A 24,077-nucleotide genomic window follows, 5' to 3' on the forward strand; every position below is an offset into this window, starting at 1 on the left:
AAGAAGAAGAAGAAGAAGAAACAGCAGCATAGAACTCAGTTCCGAGGTTATTTAAGGTGTGGTACTAGTACCATACTAGGTGTCCACAGACTCAAGATCAGGTTAGCTAATTTGTTGAACTTTCGAAATGTAAATTAAAATATGATATCAACCAAAAGCATGAAAAATAAAAGAAGAGAGGCGCAAGATAAGAAAGGAAACTCAATGGGCAACTGAATAAGCAATGGCAAAGTATCAAGGCAAATACTTAACAATGATCCATCACAGAAGAAATGGATTGAGTTGCGCGATCCATCATTGAAATTCTGTATCTATGGGATCTGAATTGGCAGGTCTTTACTAGTATACTGAAAAGCCACATCCCACAAGACTTCTGAACACAACACATCGGATCAAGTGAAAGCATCGAGTTTCATCGCAGAAAGTTCAGAGCATACCTAAGTTGTCGAAGCAGTAGACATCAATTCACCAGATAAGGCCTCTCTTTCCTGGCTTTCACTGGCAAAACAGAGAAGTTTAAGAAGGATTGACAGCCGCAGACAGCCAGAATCACCCACCAGCGAAGGCACTTAGATGAGCAATACAAGACTACTGATTACAGACTCACAATCAAAGTTCAGGTGCTATCTGCACCTTGGTCATAGGAAGCCCTCATGACCTCTTGAAAACTTCATGAAGACTAACGTGCAATGGTATCTCGCCGACGCTTAATTAAGAAATCACAAGTTCAAGAACATAACTCATCCTAGCTGCATCCCAAACTTCGCTGAGAGGATCTGAGAAAAGCGCCTAAGTCCTGTCATGGCCGCAAATTTCAGAACCTAATGAAGGAACTAGAGAGCTGTAGCCCTGGCTAATACATTCCTCGCGTTACGCTGATCTGACTCGAGAAGTGTCATTCTGAACGTAGATGCATAATAGACTTTGGTGCTATATTAAGACATGGCGGCATGATTTAGATCCCTATTGTAGGAGAAAGAGCAATACTAGCTAATAATGACTCAGATTATCATTCCCTTACCCCATGAACGGCAAGCTATGAAACAACCTTAAAAATGACAGAATGTTTAGGCCCATCATCACAAGTTGAAGTACTTGCCATGGAACTAAGAGAGCATCGGCCTCTCTCTCCACAAACATCAATCTCAATTTCAACACTTGAGCTGTAACATCTAGTGTAGCACGGGAAGAATATTAAAAATTGCCAGGAATCATCAAAGCCCCGAATCACCAAAATTTATATCTTCCCTCCTCCGTATCAGTCCAAATTCCCTAAAGATTGACCATATCAATGTCAAATTCAAGAACAAAAAAATTACCAACGCCATAACCTCACAAGAGCACCACCATTCACCGCCAACCATGGACGACCTGAGAGTACCTGTCCTTGAGCCACCGGAAGCTCTTCCTGAAGGACCCCTTGACCTTCCCTTCGACCCCGTACATCTTGTAGCTCGCGACCCTCCTCTTCCTCTGCAGCTCGGGATCGGCGATGCTCCAGGAGTTGGAGGCCGACGCAGATGTGCTCTTCCCTTTCTTCAGCTTAAAGTCCCTCCTTTTATTGTCGCCATGGAAGTTACCGTTCGTTTGGGCCTGCGCGTAGGAGGCACTGTAGCACCTGAGCTCGTGGGGTCCGCCATAGTAGGTCTGCAACTGCATGTTGTTGTTGCTGCTGCTGGCGTTGAAGTTGTGGCTGTTGCCTCCATAGCTGTAGGTTCCTGATCTGTCGTAGTCCTCCATGGTTATGGCGATCGGACGTGTATGAGTTGGGTTCTGATTGTGTCCTTATGAAAAGAAAAAAAAAATCTTTTTTGTCGGAGGTTTCTGAATTCTGATACTGACAGATGAGAGGAGGAGAAGGAGGAGGAGAAGGAGAAGGAAGAGAACAATGACGGGGAAAAGGGAGGAGCCTGCAATGCTATGTATTTCTCTAGTGTTAATAAAAGTCATTGGTGTATTAAAAATGAATACATTTCTTGCTTTTTTTGTGAAAAATAAAAATAAACAATTGAAAAAAAATATTTCATAAAGCTCATAGGTTATATTGCTTACAAAAATAAACGAACGAAAAAAATATTTTCTTTATTAATGAAATTGTTTATACTTAAACTATTATCAATAATGAAATCTCTTTTCGATAATTAATTATTTCAAATCACACAAACAATTACTTTTTGAATAATATTTCTCGACTTATTTATTTTTCTCAAAATAAATAGGGAACTCATAATAATCAAGCCCCCAAAGTTCGTATCGTATTGGGAAGGCACTATTGTTTTTATCAAATATTTCCATTTTTAGAATACCCCCAAACTGTTTTCTTAATTGTCTAGCCATAATAATTATTATTTTTCACTTTTGTTAGCATAACAGTTTTTTAATGACCGAGAGAATAACAACATATTGTGGGCTGCAAATTTTTAAAATAATGGAGGACTCCTCAGCAATTTTTAATAATTTGTTATTCATAATTTTTTTAGTTCACAATATGCTGTCAATCTCACAACAGAAAAAAAAAAAAAAAAAAAGCTGTCGCATAAGCATATTCCTTTGGAATTCGATTTTTTTAAGCAAAGTTCGAGATTTTATGTGAATCCTTTCATTTTACAAAATGTCCTGAAAAGTGTCTATTTTATTTTATTTTTTCAATAAATTTAAACTAGTGTGGCATTGTTACCGATAGGCACTTAATCACGTTGGAATTTCAATTTCTTCTATTTCATCCACTAATAGTACAGTCATTAAGTCCTAATGAGTCACAATATTTTTATACTAAGCAGGCCAAAAAACAAAGCAAGTTAGGACGGCGCTGTGCCTATAAATGGCGTGCTTACCGGGCAATCATATGGGGGTTGCGGCGATTTACTCTATTTTAGTGGGGGGAGGTTTTTTTATTTTTATTTTTTTGTGTTTTCTTGGGGGTTGTGGGGGTTTAATTAATTAATTAACATTTTCCAATTTTTGACTAGTCAAAGGAAAGACGGTTAGGATCTGACAGATTTTCGCGCATGGAAATTTGCTGCATTCTCGGCAGAAACGCGTTCTCCGAGGGGGGAGATTTTTCGGATAGTATATCTCTTTTTAAATAGGCCAAAACTTCAAATATTTTTTAAAAAAAAAAGCATAGAAGTGGATCTTGTTTTAAATAAAAGCCCGAAATGCCTCATTTCTTTTCAAAAAAAGGTCTAATCAAAGCTGCTTTTGTCATTTATTTTTTTAATTTTTTTTGTTTCTTTTTTCCTTTTTTTTTTGGGCCCTTCTTTCTCACTGGCCTCGCCCGGATCCGGCATGGATGGATGCGGTTTGAGAGAGCCATCCTCGCCTCGCCGGCCGCAAGGGCTGAAAAAGAAGGAAAAAAGGAAAAGAAAAAAAAAAATTAGAAAAGCATATGATGAATGTGCTCTTGATCATGTCCTTTTCTTGGAAAAAATGAAGGCATTTTATATTCTTACTTGAAAAAAAATTCACTTCGAACTATTATTTGAGAAAACGATGATACTTCCATCTTTTATTTGGAATTTCCCCTTTCAAAATCGAAAAAATGGCACGATTTTAGAATTACATGAAATTCTTTAGCGAATGCAATTGAAGTTGAAGCCACATGACCATCGAAAGAAATCAATAGAATTACATGAAATTCTTTTGGCGGGCTTTTATAATTTTGCTGAAGCGCAAACGATCACGCCCGCATCAATTTTTCTCACGACGTGAGCAACGAAGCACGTGAACTGGCATTTTCGAGAAAAAAAGTATGCGCATCAAATAGGAAGGAATGCATTTTCAAAATGCATTTGAATACCTGATAAGCATCTTTATATATGATATATTTTCTCGACGGACCTTTTTGCCATTTTCGTTTCGGGTATTCGGCAAATTGCAAATCGCCAACTTTGTATAACTTATAAAAACACCATCTTCGTGGAGATCGTGAACATCGGTTTTTAAAAGAATAGAAGTGGTAAATCAAGTTAGAGGGATTATTACAATCTACGATCGATATGGAGATTTAGATGTTAAATTACAAGGTCTTTACCATAGTCAACGCGAGCTCTAATTTTCAGTTCTGAAAGGAAAACTGGAAATTCCTCTCTACATTTTTTCAAGATATTCGAGGTCTATTAGTTACACGAAAAAGTAATGATTTAATTTTTTTAAATTTTAATATAATTATTCAATAAAAAATATCTTCATCGTTCACAATAATTTATATTTAAATATTTTAGAAAATGATAAAAATATTTTTTATTTTTATAACCGGTACTTGTTTTTATGATAATGTTTTCATTTTCACGAAACAAACGAACTCTGCATCAAGTCTCCAACTCTACTTCTCACACGCGCAAAAAGTTGCCGCACGTGTGAGCTCCGCGGGAGCGCGCGCGGAGTTCGTGCTCTGATTTGGCGGAGTCTAACGGTTGACGTTATGACAGGCACTGCGTGGGCCCCATGAAACAACCGAGCAAAAAATGGGGTTGACCGGATCTGTTCATATCAGTAGAGTCAACGCCAAAAATAATAAGATTGGGGAGCTAGGACCGGCCCCATCGCACGTTGTTGTCCATTGAATTGTTCGATTCACCACCGTCGACCATAGTTATATAATAAAGCCCCAACCAAAAAACAATAAATCGCCGCTGATGAATTATTTGCTCCAACATAGTTGACCACGATCATTTAATAAAGCACTAATAAGAAAACAATGAATCGCCGCTGTTAAATTGTTTGATCCACTATTACTGGCCATAATCGTATCATAAAGATCTATCAAGAAAACAATGAATCGCCACTCTTGATTTTCACATCATACTAGGTGAAAGATTAAACTCAAGAAGTGCTCATGGAAAGGGCAAGATGTAGATGCGCATTTTTTGTCGTGATATTTCATTTCATAGCTGTGCTTGAAAAGGATATAAACATAGTTTCTTATAGCAAGTTGGGTGGTGTTTGGATAAACTTTCGTGCAGCTTGTTGGTAAATAAGATATAATCACTAGTTATATCTAGGGGTGAGTAGTTCCAACATAGATGCGCATTTTTTGTTGTGATATTGCATTTCAACGCTATGCTTGAGAAGAATGTAAACATAGTTGCTTATAGCGAGCTAGGTGGTGTTTGGATCAACTTTCCCGTAACTTGTTGGTAAATAAGATATAATCACTAGTTATATATCAAGGTGTGAGTAGTTCTAGAGTCGGTCCAAGTTCCACTTGAAATATACTCATCGGAACAGGTTCTCCAATTTTTGAAATATGAAACTTACCTTGTCACGGATTCGGGATATACCCGGGTTACCTATGTATTTTTAATTGAAGGAAAAAATGTCGGAAAAGTACTAAATTTATTGCATTAGTGCTAATTCAGTCCTAAATCTTTTGACCTAGGGCTAATTTAGTTCTTCCATCTAATTTTATAGGATATTATCGACGTGTGCGCTGGTTGACCTATGTGACACGGCCAGCGCCGATGTGGAAAAAATTTAATGATAATATTTTAACAATTTTCATTTTTTTTATTTTTTTTTCTCCTCTTTTCCGGTAGCCGACATGACCATGGCTAGTAGGGGTAGGCCTCGCCGAGCCTTGCCCTAGTCCAAGTGACGCCGGCCTACGCCGCCAAGGCCATGGTGAGGCCAACCCTAGCTTGGGCGATGCTTGGAGTCGCCGGATCCGGCGAGGGAAGCTTCGCTAGCATTCGCCCTTGTCAACCACCGAGAAAGTGGAGAGAAAAAGATAAGAAAATAAAGACAGAAACAAAAAGAAAAGAATATAAGAAAAAAATAAAATTGAAAATTTTTAAAATGTTAATTAAAAATGTGGTGCCCCAGGCTTGCCATATTCACTAACGAGTAATATAAAATTGAGTAGTTAAAGATAAATACATAGATAACCAACCAAAACACAAGACGTTATTTATTAGAGAGTCGACGAACGTCAGGTTAGGTTTTAACTATATGCCGGGGAGAGTTACTTAGGGAGGTCGTCAAAAAGTTGCCCACCGCCTCTACCCAGTACACAAAAAAAAAAAAAAAAAAAAAACTGAAAGAAACATCTGTGTCCCCAAAACTCCCCCTCTAACGATCGGTTCCATCGTAAAACCATAGGTCGGCGTGTACTATGCTAACAACTGCTACCCTCTATATGGCTCTTACGGGGCCACGAAATCGAAGGGCAGTAGGCCCACGAAACCTAGCCCATCTTCCAAAACTCCATAAACTGTTACATAGATGTGGAGGTAATCCTTCACATCTAACCCGCCGTTCACTTGAACGGTAATCGTAACACGAACCAAATCAAACTCGGGAAGTCTTGGACATATGTAAGACTCCATGCTAATGGAAACCTCCATGGGCAAACCATAAAAAATTATCCGAGGATCAACCATTACCTAAAAATATCAACAATAAAGGAGTGAGAAAACTCAGTGAGTCGCATCTCTACTTCGCCGACTAAATTGATTAATGGAAAGAATAGGTAATGGCAAGCAATAGCACAAGTCCAACAACTCGGCAATGATGTGCAATACAAAATTTATAATATGCGAAAATATGGCGAGTGCTATGTAATGACGTATAATCATGTATTTACAATGTGGTCTTGTATCGCCTTAGAGACCGGCCCAGTGGGCCACACAGCCAGGCCACCCGGTCGCACAAGAGGGTATTCCCATATACTCCATGGGTATATTTGGTTCGCTACCACATATGCGGCGAACCACAATCACATTTCCATCAGTTCAGTCAAAACTATCTTCGTGCAAATACCTCATGCAATGCGTGATTCATGTCATGCAAGATCGTGATTTAAGATGTCAAAATTTCAATATAGTAAATAGGTTGACTACCGCATTTTCTTTCTCTCCTCCTCCTTCAAAATAGAAGTCGAAGTCGTCCCAGTTAATCTTTAGTACTCATGACCACAAGTTACATTGCACAAGCTTCACTAATGCAAAAAAAAAAGAAGTCAGCTTCATATGGCAAGGATTGACTATTGTTGGTAACTACGTGATGCAACTTAGTTTCCATACTCGAGGACATCGAGCTTTGATATATTATTCGCACTTCACGCTCTACGCCTCCAAGACTTCAATACGTTGCCCATTTTCAGCGATTTAACAATCCTCTTGTTTCGCTCGAACATCATAAACATTCCTCACTTAAAGCCGAAGACATTCATTAGAAGTTAACTACCCACAATTATCAAAACCAAACCTGCACTTGGTGGATATAAACCGAATGGACTTTCTCTATTCCACTATCATTTGGTCAACAAAAAAAAAATGTCCAGCCCATAAGCCTCATTACCATGCCTTGTTGACCACCTCACCCACTTCATTGAACCACATCCATCATCCTAAATCAAAGCTAATTCACAGTTCGGCACCACTCAATCCTACCGATCCCAACCTTAATAGAAAAATTAGTAAACAAGTCAGAAAAATTGACTCATTTGCCTCATACATCCACTACTCGACTCCCACACTTTCACGGCCACCGCATGCCAACTCACAAGTATATTAGCTTCTTCGTTCGTCCACTACAAAATTTCACAGCCCCTAATCCACCAAAACGAATCATGCCCCAAATTCCACCTCCGCCCAACAACAACAAAGTTTGAACCCACTACAGAAATGAGTCGATCGTGCACCCCTCAACTTGCGCCGGTCCTTCTCTATGGTCAAGACCTAGTCCGCGAAACCCATTCCTTTATCTTTCTGCAACATGCATCCACTTCCTCTCTTAACAAGATTTCAACTTCTGAAAACCGAACGTGAACCACAACTCATCCACTCCTACTCGTCGTTCCCGACCCCATTAACACAATCTAGTAGGAGAGGTAGAGGACACCTCACCTCGAGTTGGTCGCATCGGAGAAGTTGAACTTATCGATCCTTTGGTCGCACGCTGGGCGTTGCACTGTCGAGCCGATGTAACACGTAGAACGGAGGAAGCGTTGCAGAGGTGGAGACACGAATGAGGCATAGACAAGCTGTCAAATGGGTCTTTATTCTTTTATTTTCGATGTCTAAAAGTGGGCTAGAAATAATTTCCACAACATGCCCAAAGTTGTAAACAAATTGGAGGGTTCTCAAGCTTCTTTCACGTGATCCATGTTAAAAAAAAAAAACAGTGGGCCAGCGTGACTAGCTCCTCTTCCTTCAGCCTAGAAGCGCTAAGTAAGCGACCTAGCTTGCCCGGCCAGCGAGCTTAAAAGCTGGGCGATACAACCCGATTCGGCCTAGCTTGATTGGGCCGAACAGATTCGACCCGCCAGCACCCCCCCTTTTTTTTACTTGGGCTCTGCCCACTTCTCGAGCCTATTGATTTAATCCAATAATTACTCTGGGATTCCGCCAACTCTCGTCACATGAGCTAGCTTTCCAATCCGTTTCGTCCTGTTTCTATTTATTTAAAACTATTTACGGGGGTGTTACAAACTCTTTCCTCCTTAAATAATTTCGTCCTCGAAATTGTTCGTTTCCTTACATCATTCAAACAAAAATGGGTATCGTTGTCTCATAATGGCCTCGCTTTCCCAAGTTGCTTCTTCTTGTTCATGGTGCTGCCACAATACTTTTACCAATGGAATCACATTTGTTCGCAAGACTTGTTCTTTTTGATCTAGTATCTTGATTGGGCTTTCAATTTAGCGAACTCTCTCGTCAATTTCCATTGTATTGTGGTCCAATACGTGAGACAGATTTGCCCGATATTTCCTCAACATTGAGACATGGAAAACATTATGCACATTAGACATCTTTGGTGGAAGTGCTAGTCGATATGCTGCCTCGCCAATCCTTTCCAATATTTCAAAGGGCTCCACCTATCGCGGACTTAGTTTCCCTTTCTTTCCAAACCTGGATATTCCTTTCATCGGAGACACCTTTAGAAATACGTGGTCGCCTACCCGAAATTGCAAAGGACGATGTCGGTTGTCTGCATAGCTTTTCCGTGCGCTCTGCGCCGTTCGTAGACGCTCTCGGATTACAGCTACGGCATTTGAAGTAATCCGAACCAACTCGGATCTCGTCAGCTTCTTCTCGCCTACCTCGGACCAACATGTAGGTGTTCTACAAGTCCTTATGTATAACGCCTCGAATGGTGCCTTGCCAACACTCTGCTGATAACTATTATTATAGGTAAACTCTACCAAAGGCAATTTTTCGTCCCAATTTCCTTTAAAATCAATGGCGTAGGTTCAAAGCATATCCTCGAATATTTGAATTACCCTTTCAATCTATCCATCTATTTGAGGGTGAAAAGCAGTACTAACTGCAATTTGGTTCCTAAAGCCTCCCGTAACCTTCTCCAAAAATTAGATGTGAATTTTGAATCCCTATCTCAAGTAATGGTGATTGGAATACCATGTAGTCGTACAATATGTTTGACATACAACTTTGCATACCTTTCCATTGGGTAGTCCACTTTCACCGCAACGCAGTGAGCTAACTTCATCGGTCGGTCTACTACTACCCGGATTGAGTCATATCCACTTGACGTTCTGGAAAGTCCTAGAATAAAGTCCATAGTAATGTGTTCCCATTTTCATTCGGGAATTTCCAGCGGCTTCAACGATCTCGCAGGGTTTTGATGTTCGGTCTTGACCTGTTGACACGTCGGACATCTCGCCACATACTGGGCCACATCTCTCTTCATTCCATTCTACCAGTAGTTTTGTTGAAGATTTCGGTACATTTTTGTACGTCCAAGATGAATAATGTACTTGCTCCTATGAGCTTCATCCAGGATTTCCTCTCTCAATTGTTTCTCGTCCGGCATGCAAATACGTCCACGAAAATGAACAATTCCGTTCTCCGACAAACTAAAATTAGTTTGTTTTCCTTGTGATGCCTCATCTCGAATCTTTTTAATTTCTTCATCTGTTTGCTGCAAGGTTCTAACCTTTTGTACCGGTTCGGGTTCAATCCTAAGCGTTGCCAAAATACCAGTTACTTCATCAATTTCTAATTTAAATTCTAAATATGGAATTTCTTCGAGCAAATTCCACGCTTGTAACTATAAGCTCACTACCGACGCCGACTTTTGACTTAAGGCGTCCGCTACCCCGTTGGCCTTTCCAGGGTGATACAATATATCGCAATTATAATCCTTCAATAATTCCAATCATCTCCGTTGCCTCATATTCAATTCCTTTTGAGAGAACAAGTACTTGAGACTCTTGTGATCAGTGTAGATTTCAAACTTTTCCCCATATAGATAATGTCTCCAAATTTTTAGTGCGAACACTATCGCCGCTAATTCCAAGTCATGGGTGGGATAATTCAACTCATATGGCTTTAATTGTCTAGATGCATAAGCGACAACTTTTCCATGCTGCATCAAGACATACCCAAGACCTTTATGTGAAGCATCACTATAAATCACAAATCCTCCAGATTCAAATGGTATAGTCAACACAGGCGTCGTCGTCAATTTCCTTTTTAGTTCTTGAAAACTTTTTTCGCATTCCGCATTCCACTCAAATTTCACATTCTTCCTAGTCAACTGAGTTAAAGGACCAGCAATTCTCGAGAATCCTTCCACAAATCTCCGGTAATAGCCCGCCGGTCCCAAAAAGTTATGAATCTCATTCATCGTAGTCGGCCTTGGCCAATTAAGGATTCCTTCTATTTTAGCTGGGTCTACCGATACTCCTTCTCTAGTGACGACATGTCCCGGAAAAACCACTCGATCCACCCAAAATTCACACTTGCTAAATTTGACATACAACCGATGATCTCTCAAGGTTTGCAACACCGACCTCAAATGCTGCTCATGCTCCTCTTTTTCCTTGGAATAAACCAATATATCGTTAATAAACACAATCACAACCTTATTCAAGAATGGTTTAAATACCCGATTCATCAAGTCCATAAAAGCAGCTGGGGCATTTGTTAGTCCAAATGGCATTACCAAAAATTCATAGTGGCCATACCTCGTTTGAAATGCCATCTTTGGAATATCCTCCCTCTTAACTTGTAATTGGTGATATCTCGAACGAAGATCAATCTTCGAAAATACCGACACTCCATAAAGTTGATCAAACAGATCATCAATCCTTGGAAGTGGATACTTATTTTTAATTGTCACCTTATTCAACCGCCGGTAGTCAATACATAATCTTAGTGATCCATCTTTCTTCTTCACAAACAGTATCGGCGCACCCCAAAGTGATGCACTAGGTCTTATGAATCCTTAATCTAGCAATTCCCGTAATTGCACTTTTAATTCTTTCAATTTCGCTGGAGCCATCCTATAAGGTGTCTTAGATATAGGCTCCGTTCTCGGAGCTAGTTCTATTGCAAACTCTACTTCTCGCTTCGAGGGTAATCCCAAGTAATTCTTCAGGAAACACCTCGGGAAACTCTCCGATTACAAGTATCTCTTCCAGTTTCTTTTCCGGCTTTTCCTTATCATCAACGATCGCTAAATATCCATAACATCCTTCACCCAACAGTTGACAAGCTTCGACTACGTAAATAAATGCCCTTCTGGCACCGGTTCCATTTCCCTTAAATTCAAAATCCAATTCATTCGGTGGATTAAAAGATATCCACTTTGCATAACAATCCACTATAGCTCGATGTTTGTTTAGCGAGTCCATAACAATGATAACATCAAAGTCGTACATAACCAACACTACCGGATCAATCAACTGTCTCCTCCCTTCAATCTCAATCTCATAGTTTCTACGGATCAAGGTTGACAAAGACACTTTCGTTCGGGGTGTTAAGACAATTAACGGTACTTATAACTAATTACATTCCAATCCATGCAACTTCACAAACCGAGCGGATATAAAGGAATGTGTAGCATCTGTATCAAATAAGGCATATGCTCTATGACCAAGTATAGAGATGATACCCGTGATGACATTCTTGGAAGCCTCGACTTCCTCTTGCGTCATTGCGTACACCTTCTGTTGAGCAGGTGGTCTCTGAGGGTTCTGTTGTCCCCCACTCATCGGTGGTCCTTGAGGTTGTTGAGGAGGAGTCGGTCGTGCCTGCGGCCCATTTCGTGGGCAATCCCTCACCAAATATCCTGTTGGACCACAGCCAAAGCACTTTTTCAACGTTGGAAACGGAGCAGAATTGTGGAACTTGCCACATCGACGGCATACCTCTCTAGAGTTTGGCCTCCTTTCTACAATTTGTACCCTACCTTGCTTGCCAAAATTCCCTTCGAAACACCTCTTATTAGAGTTAAACTGGAATCGACCCGGCTGCATTAGCCTCTTGCCACGATTCTCATTACCCCGGGTTACTGGAGGTATTGTTTCCGTCTCATCTTCGGTCATCTCCTGTTCTACATATTGTGACTTGCTTTAAATTTCTTGATAGGTCATTGGCTCGAATGGTGCCAATTGCTTCCGTATCTTCAACTTTAGGCCTTTCAAAAACCTCTTCGCCTTATCTTCAGCATGCTTGACTAGGTGAGGAGCAAACCTTAACAATTCAGAAAACTTCGCTTCATACTCATCTACAGTTCTATCATCCCGCTTTAGTTCCACAAACTCTGTCAACTTTCTGTCTCGAGCGCAACTCGAAAATACTTCTCATAGAAAGCAATGACAAAAATTTCCCGGACAATCTCTGCTCCCGCAGGGAATATCGTGTCATTCATTGCTTGCCACCAATACATGGCATTCCCGTCCATTTGATACTCCGCCGGTGTCATCTTATCTACATCAGTACAATTCAACAGCCTGAATATCTTCTCCATTTCCTTGATCCATTGCTCCGCCTCTTCGAGCTTTCCAGTTCCCATGAACTTGGAAGGTTTCAACTTTAGAAATTGTTCCACCAGTCCTTGGGTATGATGTTCACCCCCACCGGCATTGATCGTAGCCTATTGTTGCGCCTGCCGAGCTATCGGTGCCTCCACTTGGGTCAACGCCTCCAAAATGCCATCCACTCTCGGGTCGGTCGGGGCAGCTCCTACTAGTGGTACCTCTGTTTCGATCATTCTTACGTTTCGCTAACAATTACTCTTCAATAAGTAACAAGTTCAACTTATTACTAATACCGGATAAGTATTACAATCGTTATCGAGACCTAACGTAATAGCTTTAACAATCACATGCACGGTCTCCTTAGACTCTAAAGTTTTAGCGCACCTTATCACTCCGGGTATACCTATGCTCTGATACCATAAAAGAGCCGTGACAGCCCAGGCTTGCCATATTCACTAACGAGTAATATAAAATTGAGTAGTTAAAGATAAATACATAGATAAGCAACCAAAACACAGTACTTTATTTATTAGAGAGGCGACGAACTTCAGGTTAGGTTTTAACTACATGCCGGGGAGAGCTACATAGGGAGGTCGTCAAAAAGTTACTCGCTACCTCTATCTAGTACAAAAAAAAAAAAAAAATTGAAAGAAACATCTGTTTCTCCAAAACTCCCCATCTAACTGTTAGTTCGATCGTAAACCCATAGGTCGGCGTGTACCGTGCTAACAACCGCTACCCTCTGTATGGCTCTTACGGGGCTACGAAGTCGAAGGGCGGTGGGCCCACGAAACCTAGCTCGTCTTCCAAAACTCCATAAACTAACACATAGACGTGGAGGTAATCCTCCATATCCAACCCACCGTTCACCTGAATGATAACTATAACACGAACCGGATCGAACCTAGGAAGTCTCGGACATATGTAAGGGTCCACGCTAATGGAAACCTCCATGGGCAAATCATAAAAAATCATCCGAGGATCAACCATTACCTAAAAATATCAACAATAAAGGAGTGAGAAAACTCGGTGAGTCGCATCTCTACTTTGCCGACTAAATTGATTAACGGAAAGAACAGGTAACGGCAAGCAATAGCACAAGTCCAACAACTCAGCCATGATGCGCAATACAAAATTTATAATATGCGAATATATGGCGAGTGCTATGTAATGATGTATAATCATGTATTTACAATGTGGTGTCGTATCGCCTTAGAGACCGGCTCCGTCACACAGCAGGCCACCCAATCACACAAAGAAGATATTCCTATACACTCCATGGGTATATTTGGTTCCCTACCACATATGCGGCGAACCACAATCACATTTCCATCAGTTCAGTTAAAACTATCCTCGTGCAAATAACTCATGCAATGCGTGATTCATGTCATGTAGTATCGCGATTTAAGATGTCAAAATTTCAATATAGTATATAGGTTGACTACCACACTTTCTTTCTCTCCTCCACCTTCAAAATAGAACTCGAAGTCGCCCCAGTTAATCTTTAGTACTCATGACCACAAGTTACATTGCACGAGCTTCACCGCCAAAAAAAAGAAGTCGGCTTCATATGGCAAGGGTTGACTATTGTTGGTAACTACGTGATGCAACTCGGTTTCCATACTCAAAGACATCAACCTTTGATATATTATTCGCACTTCGCGCTCTACACCTTCAAGACTTCAATCCATTGCCTGTTTTCGGCAATTTAACAATCCTCTTGTTTCCTTTGAACATCATGAACATTCCTCACTTAAAGTCGAAGACATTCATTAGAAGTTAACTACCCACAATTATCAAAACCAAACCTGCACTTGGTGGATATAAACCGAATGGACTCTCTCTATTCCACTATCATTTGGTCCACAAAAAAAAAAATGTCCAACCCATAAACCTCATTACCACACCTTGTTGACCACCTCACCCACTTCATTGAACCACATCCATCATCCTAAATCAAAGCTAATTCGCAGTTCCGCACCACTCAATCCTACTTATCCCAACCTTAATAGAAAAATTAGTAAACAAGTTAGAAAAATTGACTCATTTGCCTCATACATCCCTACTCGACTCCCACACTTTCACGACCACCGCATGCCAACTCACAAGTATATTAGCTTCTCCGTTCGTCCACTACAAAATTCCACAGCCCCTGATCCTTCGAAACGAATCATGCCCCAGATTCCACCTCCACCCAATGACAACAAAGTTTGAACCCACTGCAAAAACGAGTCAATTGTGCACCCCTTGACTTGCACCGGTCCTTCTCTATGGTCAAGACCCAGTCCGCGAAACCCATTCCTTTATTTTTCCACAACATGCATCCACTTCCTCTCTTAACAAGATTTCAACTTCCGAAAACCGAATGTGAACCACAACTCATCCACTCCTACTCGTCTTTCCCAATCCCACTAACGCAATCTAGTAGGAGAGGTAGGGAATAGCTCACCTCGAGTTGGTTGCACCGGGAGAAGTCGAACTTATCGATCCTTTGGTTGCATGTCGGGCGTTGCACTGTCGAGCTAATGTAACAAAGAGAATGGAGGAAGTGTTGCAGAGGTGGAGACACGAGCGAGGCAGAAACAAGCTGTCAAATGGCTCTTCATTCTTTTATTTCTGATGTCTAAAAGTGGGCTGGAAATAATTTTCAGAACATGCCCAAAGTTGAAAACAAACCGGAGGGTTCTCAGGCTGCTTTCACGTGACCCACGTTAAAAAAAATAGTTACCAACGCTAAAAAAATAGTGGGCCAGCGTGATCGGCTCCTCTTCCTTCGGTCCAGAAGCGCTAAGTAAGCGACCCAGCTTGCTTGACCAGCGTGTTCAAAAGTCGGGCGGTGCAGCCCGATTCAGCCCGACTTGATTGGGTCGAACATATTCGACCTGCTAGGCCCCCCACCCCCTTTTTTTTTACTTGGGCTCCACCCACTTCTCGAGCCTACTGATTTAATCCAATAATCACTTTGGGATTTCGCTAACTCTCATCGCATGAGCCAGCTTTGCAATCTGTTTCATCCAATTTCTATTTATTTAAAACTATTTAGGGGGGTATTACAAAAAATGCCCACGACGGCGCCGACCGTGCCACGTACGGTGGTGAGCGTCCATGTTAACAATACTCGATCAAAATTAACTGGAAGAACTGAATTGGCTCTAGATAAAAAAACTTTAGGACTAAATTTGCACCATTAAAATGTTTAGAATTAAATTGGTAATAGTGCAATAAGTTTAGAACTTTTTTGACACTTTTTTTCTTAATTGAACGATTGTAGTGAATCATCATTTCTAATGACCACCATTTGTTGCTATAATGCATTGGCCATAATTCATATTTAGACATGCCAGGAATATAAACCATTCACAAAAATAAAAGTCTTAGTTGGAAATGGAAGCTTGGAATAGTGATTCTAAATCACACACTTGTTATCGAAAGCCATAAAGTGCCGTGGGATTGCGAAAGATATGAAACAAGAAAAACAAAAGGCTTGTTCCGGGTTCGAGGAGATTTTGGGTTTTACATGAAACCTAAGACCTACCCATCGAAATCGATTCGTCCATCAATCCAGATCTAAGGTTCCCAGTTCTACTCTGGTCACATGCTCACCCCTAATTATATCTTTCCAAGTTCACCCAGCAAGGGATTCAGCTTGGAGACTTACTTGAAAGCAAGCTTGGAAAGGCTCATGCGGTTGAGACCCATGCTCATTCTGTTTATGCACGGCCTCCGTAGGGTCAACTCGGGATGAGTGGTCGGGCCTTGAGTTACCCTTGTCAAAATGCATCTATGAGAGAGTGAAGCTCATTAAGGAAGACAGCCCCGGTCTTACCCCCCAACCTTTTCGAATTTGGCTTGATGTCGGGACATGGGCCGCCGACTTCCAACCCCAGTCTCTTGACATGTGGCAAATTATTATCTGTCGGTTCGGCGTACGGGGATTGCCACGTGGCGGGATCCCATTCAATAGCCATCTCTTACTTAGAAACGACAGTTTCACAAAGGAAAAGTTAAGGCTACAATCTTTTTGGTAGCGGAACCATCCTTACATTTTGGGCTTGGGAGTGAAAATCGAGCCCAATCTTGTCTCGTGCCCAGCCAATTTTGATAAATCTACTATATCACGCATTCTTGTGTTCACAAAAGCATCCATTTTTACTTGCAAAATGTAGTCAAATCCATCCATACGCTATTCCTATGCTTCTTCCGATGCGCCGTCTCAAACCGATATTGGAAGCACACTCGATCTTATGCCAAGTTTTAAAAGGCTAGCAACTCAAAAAAAAAAAAAGCAAACCCCGTCAGAATGGTTCACCACCTCAAACAAAAGCAATTTTACCTGCTATCATTGCAAATTACATGAAACGAGGATGAAAGTCTTGCGGTGAAAAGCATTTTTCGTTGGGTAAATGACACAAATTGTCCTTGAAATTTGACCTAATATGCAATGTAGTCACTAAACCTTAGCCCAATATGTAATGTCGCCCCCGAACTTTTAATTTATTGGATGTGATCCGTAGACTTTTGGTACATGTTCAATTTAGTTCATAGACTGTATGAAAATATTCAATATTATTCCTGAACTTGAATTAATGAAAGGACAACATTAATAATTTTTTTATGACTTATGACTAAATTGAACATGTACCAAAATTCTAGGGACCAAATTGAACAAACTAAAAATTCAATGATGTTATTACACATTGGTTTCAAATTTAGGAACCAAATTGAACAAATGTAAAGTTCATGGACCATATTGCACATTAACCTAAAGTTCGGAGATCATTTATGCCATTATCATTTTTCGTAAGGTATAAGTATTAGAAGAATGCTGAATGTGTTCCTGCAAACATTTTTCAAGCAACATTATTTGGAAATGATCTTATAAGTTTTTTATAGTTCATCCGAACCTTTAAGTTTGATTTTGACACTATACATTGAAGTAACAATTAGACACTTGGACCTTCTCTTCGAAGAGGCAAGAGTTTTTCAAGTTCGATCTCTCGCTTCTCGTCAATTCTTAAGGTCACGTCAAGGTTTACGAACTCGTGCGATCCTATTATTATCCAAGTAGCCGGGATAGGATGATTGTTAAACTTGATACAAGTATTAGTCGGTTAGTAATAGAAGCTGGGCATTTTCAACATCATATCTAGAAAAGCCTTAAGTTTGACATGTTTCTAGAATTAATCTAAGATGTCTATTCTGTGAACGAATAAAGAGACATTTCGGTGTTGATTGGTTGCATAGTTCTTATTAGGGGTGATCGATCCCAAGATTGATTGTTCCTACCCTAAAATTGAGAACAACCCACTAGGGACCCGTTACGCAAAATGGAAATCTTGAATCACCCACTTGTTCCCTGGACCCACCGAGAACAGAACCACTGGCTCGGTCCGGTTTCCGAGTGAGTCCATGAAACCGGTCTTACCAAATACCATCATCAATTAAAATAGATTGTACATGAGTGAACCAATGAAGCCATCCCAATTTTCCATGGGATAAAGAGACAGGCATGAGCGTTGACGGTCCACTTGATGATTTCTTTGACAAATTCATAGAAAAAATCAGCAAGTGCACCACCAACAATGATCATAGAATGTCCTTTAATGAGTAATGAGTTTGCCACAAAGTTCCAAAGCTTCATCCATAGTCTTACATCACATATCACACATGAAAATAAGTTCACCCCAAAATAGCGGGAGTAAGCAAGCAAATGGAAACGCTTTGTGCAATTTGAGGGAGATAGCTTGAATTAAAAAAAATATGTACCTTTATTATATAAATAGGTCCGGTCCGGGTGGATGGTTCTCACTTGGAATCGGGAATCGGACCGGTACCAGTGAGAACTGCTCAAAATCAGCCTATTCGATATGGTTCGAACCGGTTCGGGTGGATCCGATTTTTTTGCTCATCCCTAGTTCTTACGATTAAGAGAGATAACCAAGAGAGTGACATAAAATTGGTGCATCTGTAAATTCCATCTATTTGTGTATATAATATACAAAAGCTAGTGCATCATATCATACGGGGTTGAAAACCTAAACTAGTCAAAGTTCATATGCATGATGTGCACAAATCTACCAATATCACAATCATGTATCAAACTCAAACATCAGAAGATGAACAAAGGAATTACATCGCCTCTCTTCACCTAAACATGATTCCTCTCTCCTCCTACGATCAGCAAAATCAAATCACAAGAGCCATATTGAACCATGCTACACTTGAGTTTATAAGTACAACACAAATAATGAAGCAAGTCCGAATTGGACCATGCATCATCCCTCTTCAGAAGCTCGAACTCGATCCAGTTCTTCTATTGTTCGGAGACTGTATTGTTTATCAATTCGGGATTTCAAACTTCTTGTTTTTTGGAGGAGCTCTGGAACAAATTAATTGAGAACCAAACAGAAAGTTAAAATAAGCACTTAATCACTGTAGGTTTCCAAAGGAAAACATACATGTAAGGTAATATTACTCAAAACGAAAGATCCTTTAGTCGATCAACTTATCCTTCATACAATAGAAAATCAATCCGCTGGCCATATGTATGACAAAGAACAGCATGAAAATTCTTGAAATTATCATGTACAGATCAAGAGATGCGCACATAATCTTAAAGGAGAGAGAGAGAGAGAGAGAGAGAGAGAGAGAGAGAGAGAGAGAGGTATGAATGATTAATTGCCAGAATCACAAGCATGTATTAGCTCATCTCTTTGAATGAACGGACTTGACTTCATAACTTTTCAATGCTACAAAGCAATGAAAATCATCTCCGAAACTTCGAAATCAGCTAGGATTCAACATCAGTTAATCTAGCTCATTGCACAATCTATACTTTAGAAAACTAAAGGTAATTCTTTCTATTTGGGCATTTGAAATGAATCAATGAATCAACTACGATCAACATGACTAAACAAGATATAAAAAACCTGAGATTTTCCTAAGATATTAGTGATAATATCAGGCAAGAAAATCCTTTTGCTTCACTGTTCCCCCCCGGGTCTTGCTCGATTAGGGAACAGCATAAACCTAGGAAACTGATGAACTGTAGACCAGCAGTCTCGGGTACCGGAATAATTTACAGCGTAACCGTTAAAACCCTCACATAGACAAAAAAAAAAAAAAAAAAAAAAGAGAAGTACAACGACCAAGATCTGGTAGTGTTCTAGACAAGAGATTAGTAAATAGTAAATGAAGATGGAACCCTAGACTGATAATGTTGGGTTCCAAGACACACAGAGCACACTTCGGTTATTCCAACACTAGCATCTAAGATGGAACATAACAGGAAAAACAACCTGGGAAAAGAAGAAGATGTTCACTGAAATGAAAACACCGATGCTTGCTACTCCACAAGATTCAAAAAGGGCAGAGAGAGAGAGAGAGAGAGAGAAAAGGAACCGGACATGTTACGAACAGCATAACAGAGGACAAGCTCGCATGAAACTAAAAATCACATGAAATCAGAGAGAGAGAGAGAGAGAGAGAGAGAGAGAGAGAGAGAGAGAGGAGGGAAGGGGGTGACAGACAGAGGGTGAGCACACAGAGCTTCGAACATGAATTGGGACATGCACGAAATAGTACCATGTGTGCTCACTCTCTTCTGTCACCTCCCTTAATCACCATTTCATCGAGCTGAACCACCTCCCTTAATCACCATTTCATCGATGTTGTGGATGAAGAAGTTGTGTTGGTGCCTAACTGTTTATATAGATGGAGAGAGAGAGAGAGAGAGAGAGAGAGAGCATCACGTACAGCATAAATGGGGCTTCTTCTTTCATTGGTCGCCCTAATCTTTTTTAAATTGCCACCGTTAGTGTAGAGATAGAGAGAGAAGCCAAATCTATTTGCCTTGAGATATATGGGAAGGTGTGTTTGTGTGTGAATCGAGATGTGGGCGTGCTAAAAGAAAGTGTTGACGAAAATTTATTGTGTTGATGTGATCCAATCTAAGACAACTGGAGAGCGATCGAGACCGCTTGATGGTTCCACACTCGAGCACAAAGTGCGCAGATGGGGTTTCTAGATGGATCAATGAAACTACACAAACTCGGGTGCAAGAAAATGTGAACTACAAAAAATTGAGATTAGGAAATACTATTTAGAGAAATAAAATGGTTAGAAACGAAATTACAAAGAAATGAATATACAAGAAATTGAAAAAGAGAATAGTGCGATTGTGTTCGTGTGTTCTTCTATATATGCTTCCAAAAAGCTTTCTAAAACATTAGGAATTTGCGAACGGTGGCCCAACTTCCACGTCAATATTCATATATACCGCTAAAATTTACCTTACCGCTGATCAGTTGATCCTCCTTATTTTTTGAATTTGGCTTTGCTTTGTACTATTCTAGGCTTTGCTCTGCTTTGTTGATACCTAAATTTTGATTTTCAGAAATTAATTTATTATTATTGCATAAAATGAGGATTAGTTATAGTTCTCACAAAAAATAATTTCTCATGCATAACATATTTATTTTCTATTAGTCATGCATTTTCATTCAGGCCATAGGCGAAGCAATTGAACTTAATCTGATATGCGATCGAACCAGACGCAATTCGAAATTTCCAATTAAGTACAGAAGGAGGTGTGCCGAATTTTACAAGAGGGCTTGGACCTATTTTTCAAACTTAATTCAACCCATTTTCCTTATTTGAATTATTCAAGGCTTTTAATTAATTAGTTATTTAATTAGTTAAAGCCTGATTTGAGCCCAAAAGAGCTTGACATAGCCCGAACTCACATAAAATTCGGCTTGCCCAATGAGATTCCAATTTGTGACTGAAATTTTGAAGAGTTTTAACGAGATCCGACTCTCGAAAATCAGAATTTTTAATTCGACAGTCGATGATGAGTCATAGAGCAACTAGGACTAGAAAATTCTTAGTCTATAAATAGAGAGCTAAGCCTAGGGTTTGAAGGGGGGCCACGCAAAAAATAATACACGATAGATTTTTTGAGAGAGGGCTTGAAGAGAAAGAATGGCAATTTTTGTTGGGGAACTCGTTCTCGGTCCTGCAACTTGAGTTCGTTGCTTCCAAAGCACTCAGACACGTCCAACACATTGAAGGGGAGACCATTATCAAGTGTGGATGAAAATAAATCATTAGGGAGTTTTCTTTTGATCCCCTATAAAAAGTTTGCTTCCTCGTCTTTCTTTGCCCTCATGCACAAGTGACATCCATCACACCTACACGAGCACCTGAAAGATAAAAGATAAGAGATAGAGCAGCCAATTGTCAGAGTAACATACGGCAAATTAGAAGGCTTAACGTAGCTTGTTTTCTTCCACTGAGTCCTCTACTGTTCGGTACTCAGAACAGCCCTCGTTTGGTGTTCAAATAGCTACTGTTCAAGGCTCTTTTTGCGGCTGTTTACGGCCTGTTCTTGCAGCAATTTTGTGCTGAAGTTTCGCGCTGTTCAAGAGCATTAATTCTTCAATGATTGATCCAAAACAGCATTATTTTTTGGACTTTTCTGCTAACAATCCAGTGCAGATTTTGTTCACTGCTCGAGGCTGTTTTCGCCACTATTTACGCGTTGAAAAATTCTAGGGAAAAGTATACTATAAGTGCCATACTTTATATACGGTGTTCACTTGAGTGTCATAACTTTCAAAACGTTCACTTAAGTGTCATAACTTTAAAAAATCGTTTACTTGAGTGTTACGTCAAAGCAAAATCGTTCACTTGAGTGCTACAGTAATTTTTTCGGCATGCCACGTCGGCTTTCCGGCGTGCCACGTCATCTTTCCGACGAGCCACGTCGGTTTTCCGACGTGCCACGTCAGTTTTTCGACTGTTACGTCAGCTTTTCCGACGTCTACGTCAACATGGCACTTAAGTAAACTATTTTTGAAAGTTATGGTACTTAAGTGAACGTTTTGAAACCCACCGGTGGGTAGCTGCGTTGGTTGAGAGTTCCTCCCTCATCGCTAAGGTTGAGAGTTCAAAACTCGCAATTGCTAGCGTATTAAGTGGGGGGCCATGGTGGTGGGGTCTTGTACTAGTCTCCTCCGAGGTATAGTCGCCGGCCGCAGGCGCTGTCCGAGCGCAGTAAGGGCCGTGGGTCCTCGAAGGAGGCCCGGCGGATCCTTGGTTACCAAAAAAAAAAAAGTGAACATTTTGAAAGTTATGGCACTCAAATGAACGTCGTACAAAAGTTATGACACTTCTAGTGTACTTTTCTCAAAAAATTTGCTATTTGGGGATTAAAACTCTGTTGTTTGGTGTGTAAAACAGTAGCTATTCAGCTTGTTTTTATTGACTATCAAGTGCAGGCTTTTATTCGTTGTTCGAGGGTCGATTACTACACTTTTCTGCACGAATTCCTTGTCGTCTCGTGCCAATTGAAGTTCGATTTTGCTGCTACAAATTCCTTTTGATCGAGTTTATTGAATCGTCGTGACACCATCCACTTCCACCATTCAACCACGTGATCCATCTCGGACCCGACACGGTTGTCCTCTCCCGGCATTGCTCGATCAGCCCGAGGAATCCAGCTGCTGTCCGACCGATTTTGAGCTACTGTTCAGCCTCGGTTTGAGGTCAATTGACCCTTGTTTTACAATTATTTAAAGCTCTAATTTTTCTATCACTTGTGTTAGATCATTTGGGCTATTTTGGTGACGAATCAGCTCAAAGCGAGACTGTTTTTGGGCAGTTTTCATCAAGTGCGCGCGCTGGAAATTTGGCATTGAAAAGGTAAAATTCCTTTACTTTTGATTGCGATTCGTGCTTGTTTTACTTGGAAGACTTGCATATACGTTCTAATGATTTGATGAACGTATTTGATGCGCAATTAAAAGTGAAAGGTTAAACTTTTTTTTTTTTTGGCCAATTCTTGTGCTAGAGTCGAAGATTGGATTATTGAGATGAAAAAAATTCTAATCAACCTTAATTTGTCCATGAAATTGGTCGAGTTTGTGATGCTCCCGACAAGTTGATGAAATTTAACTGGAATGATATCTTTTCCTCAAAAATTAAATTTTAAATTCGGAACCTTAACCGGGCCTTGAACCGGCCCGGAACCGGCGGTTCCGGTTCCATCATGGCTACGAACCGGAACCGCCGGTTCACGGCCTGTGGCCATGCCTATCTGATGACCATCTCATGTTATGAATATAGATTGCTAAACTGGATTTTATCTAATCTTTGTGATTGGCTAAGTTGGATAAGGTCCGATTTTATCTTAGATATTCTTTGATTTGAACTGCTATCTCATGATCACCGAATTGGTTGGATTACTTTATCTGGTTGAATGGACTTAACTTGTGGATTTCTCGATAATATTTGATTTACGGATAATATCCGATTCGAATTGGATGATTATCCAAAATTTTGAGAATTA

At 40.3% G+C, this 24,077-nt stretch overlaps 1 protein-coding gene across 1 annotated transcript; it reads right to left on the bottom strand.

Moving 5' to 3' along the window:
* Positions 1 to 1,056: 1,056 nt before the first annotated feature.
* Positions 1,057 to 23,560, bottom strand: LOC115741122. The gene is made up of 3 exons (XM_030674847.1): positions 23,545 to 23,560; positions 4,293 to 4,304; positions 1,057 to 1,806 (listed from the first exon to the last, which is right to left on the bottom strand). The coding sequence occupies exon 3, from the start codon at positions 1,738 to 1,740 to the stop codon at positions 1,351 to 1,353; it is 390 nt and encodes a 129-aa protein (XP_030530707.1). The 5' UTR covers positions 1,741 to 1,806; positions 4,293 to 4,304; positions 23,545 to 23,560; the 3' UTR covers positions 1,057 to 1,350.
* Positions 23,561 to 24,077: the final 517 nt, after the last annotated feature.

Source organism: Rhodamnia argentea, chromosome 4, assembly GCF_020921035.1.
Source record: "Rhodamnia argentea isolate NSW1041297 chromosome 4, ASM2092103v1, whole genome shotgun sequence".
Classification (NCBI taxonomy): domain Eukaryota; kingdom Viridiplantae; phylum Streptophyta; class Magnoliopsida; order Myrtales; family Myrtaceae; genus Rhodamnia; species Rhodamnia argentea.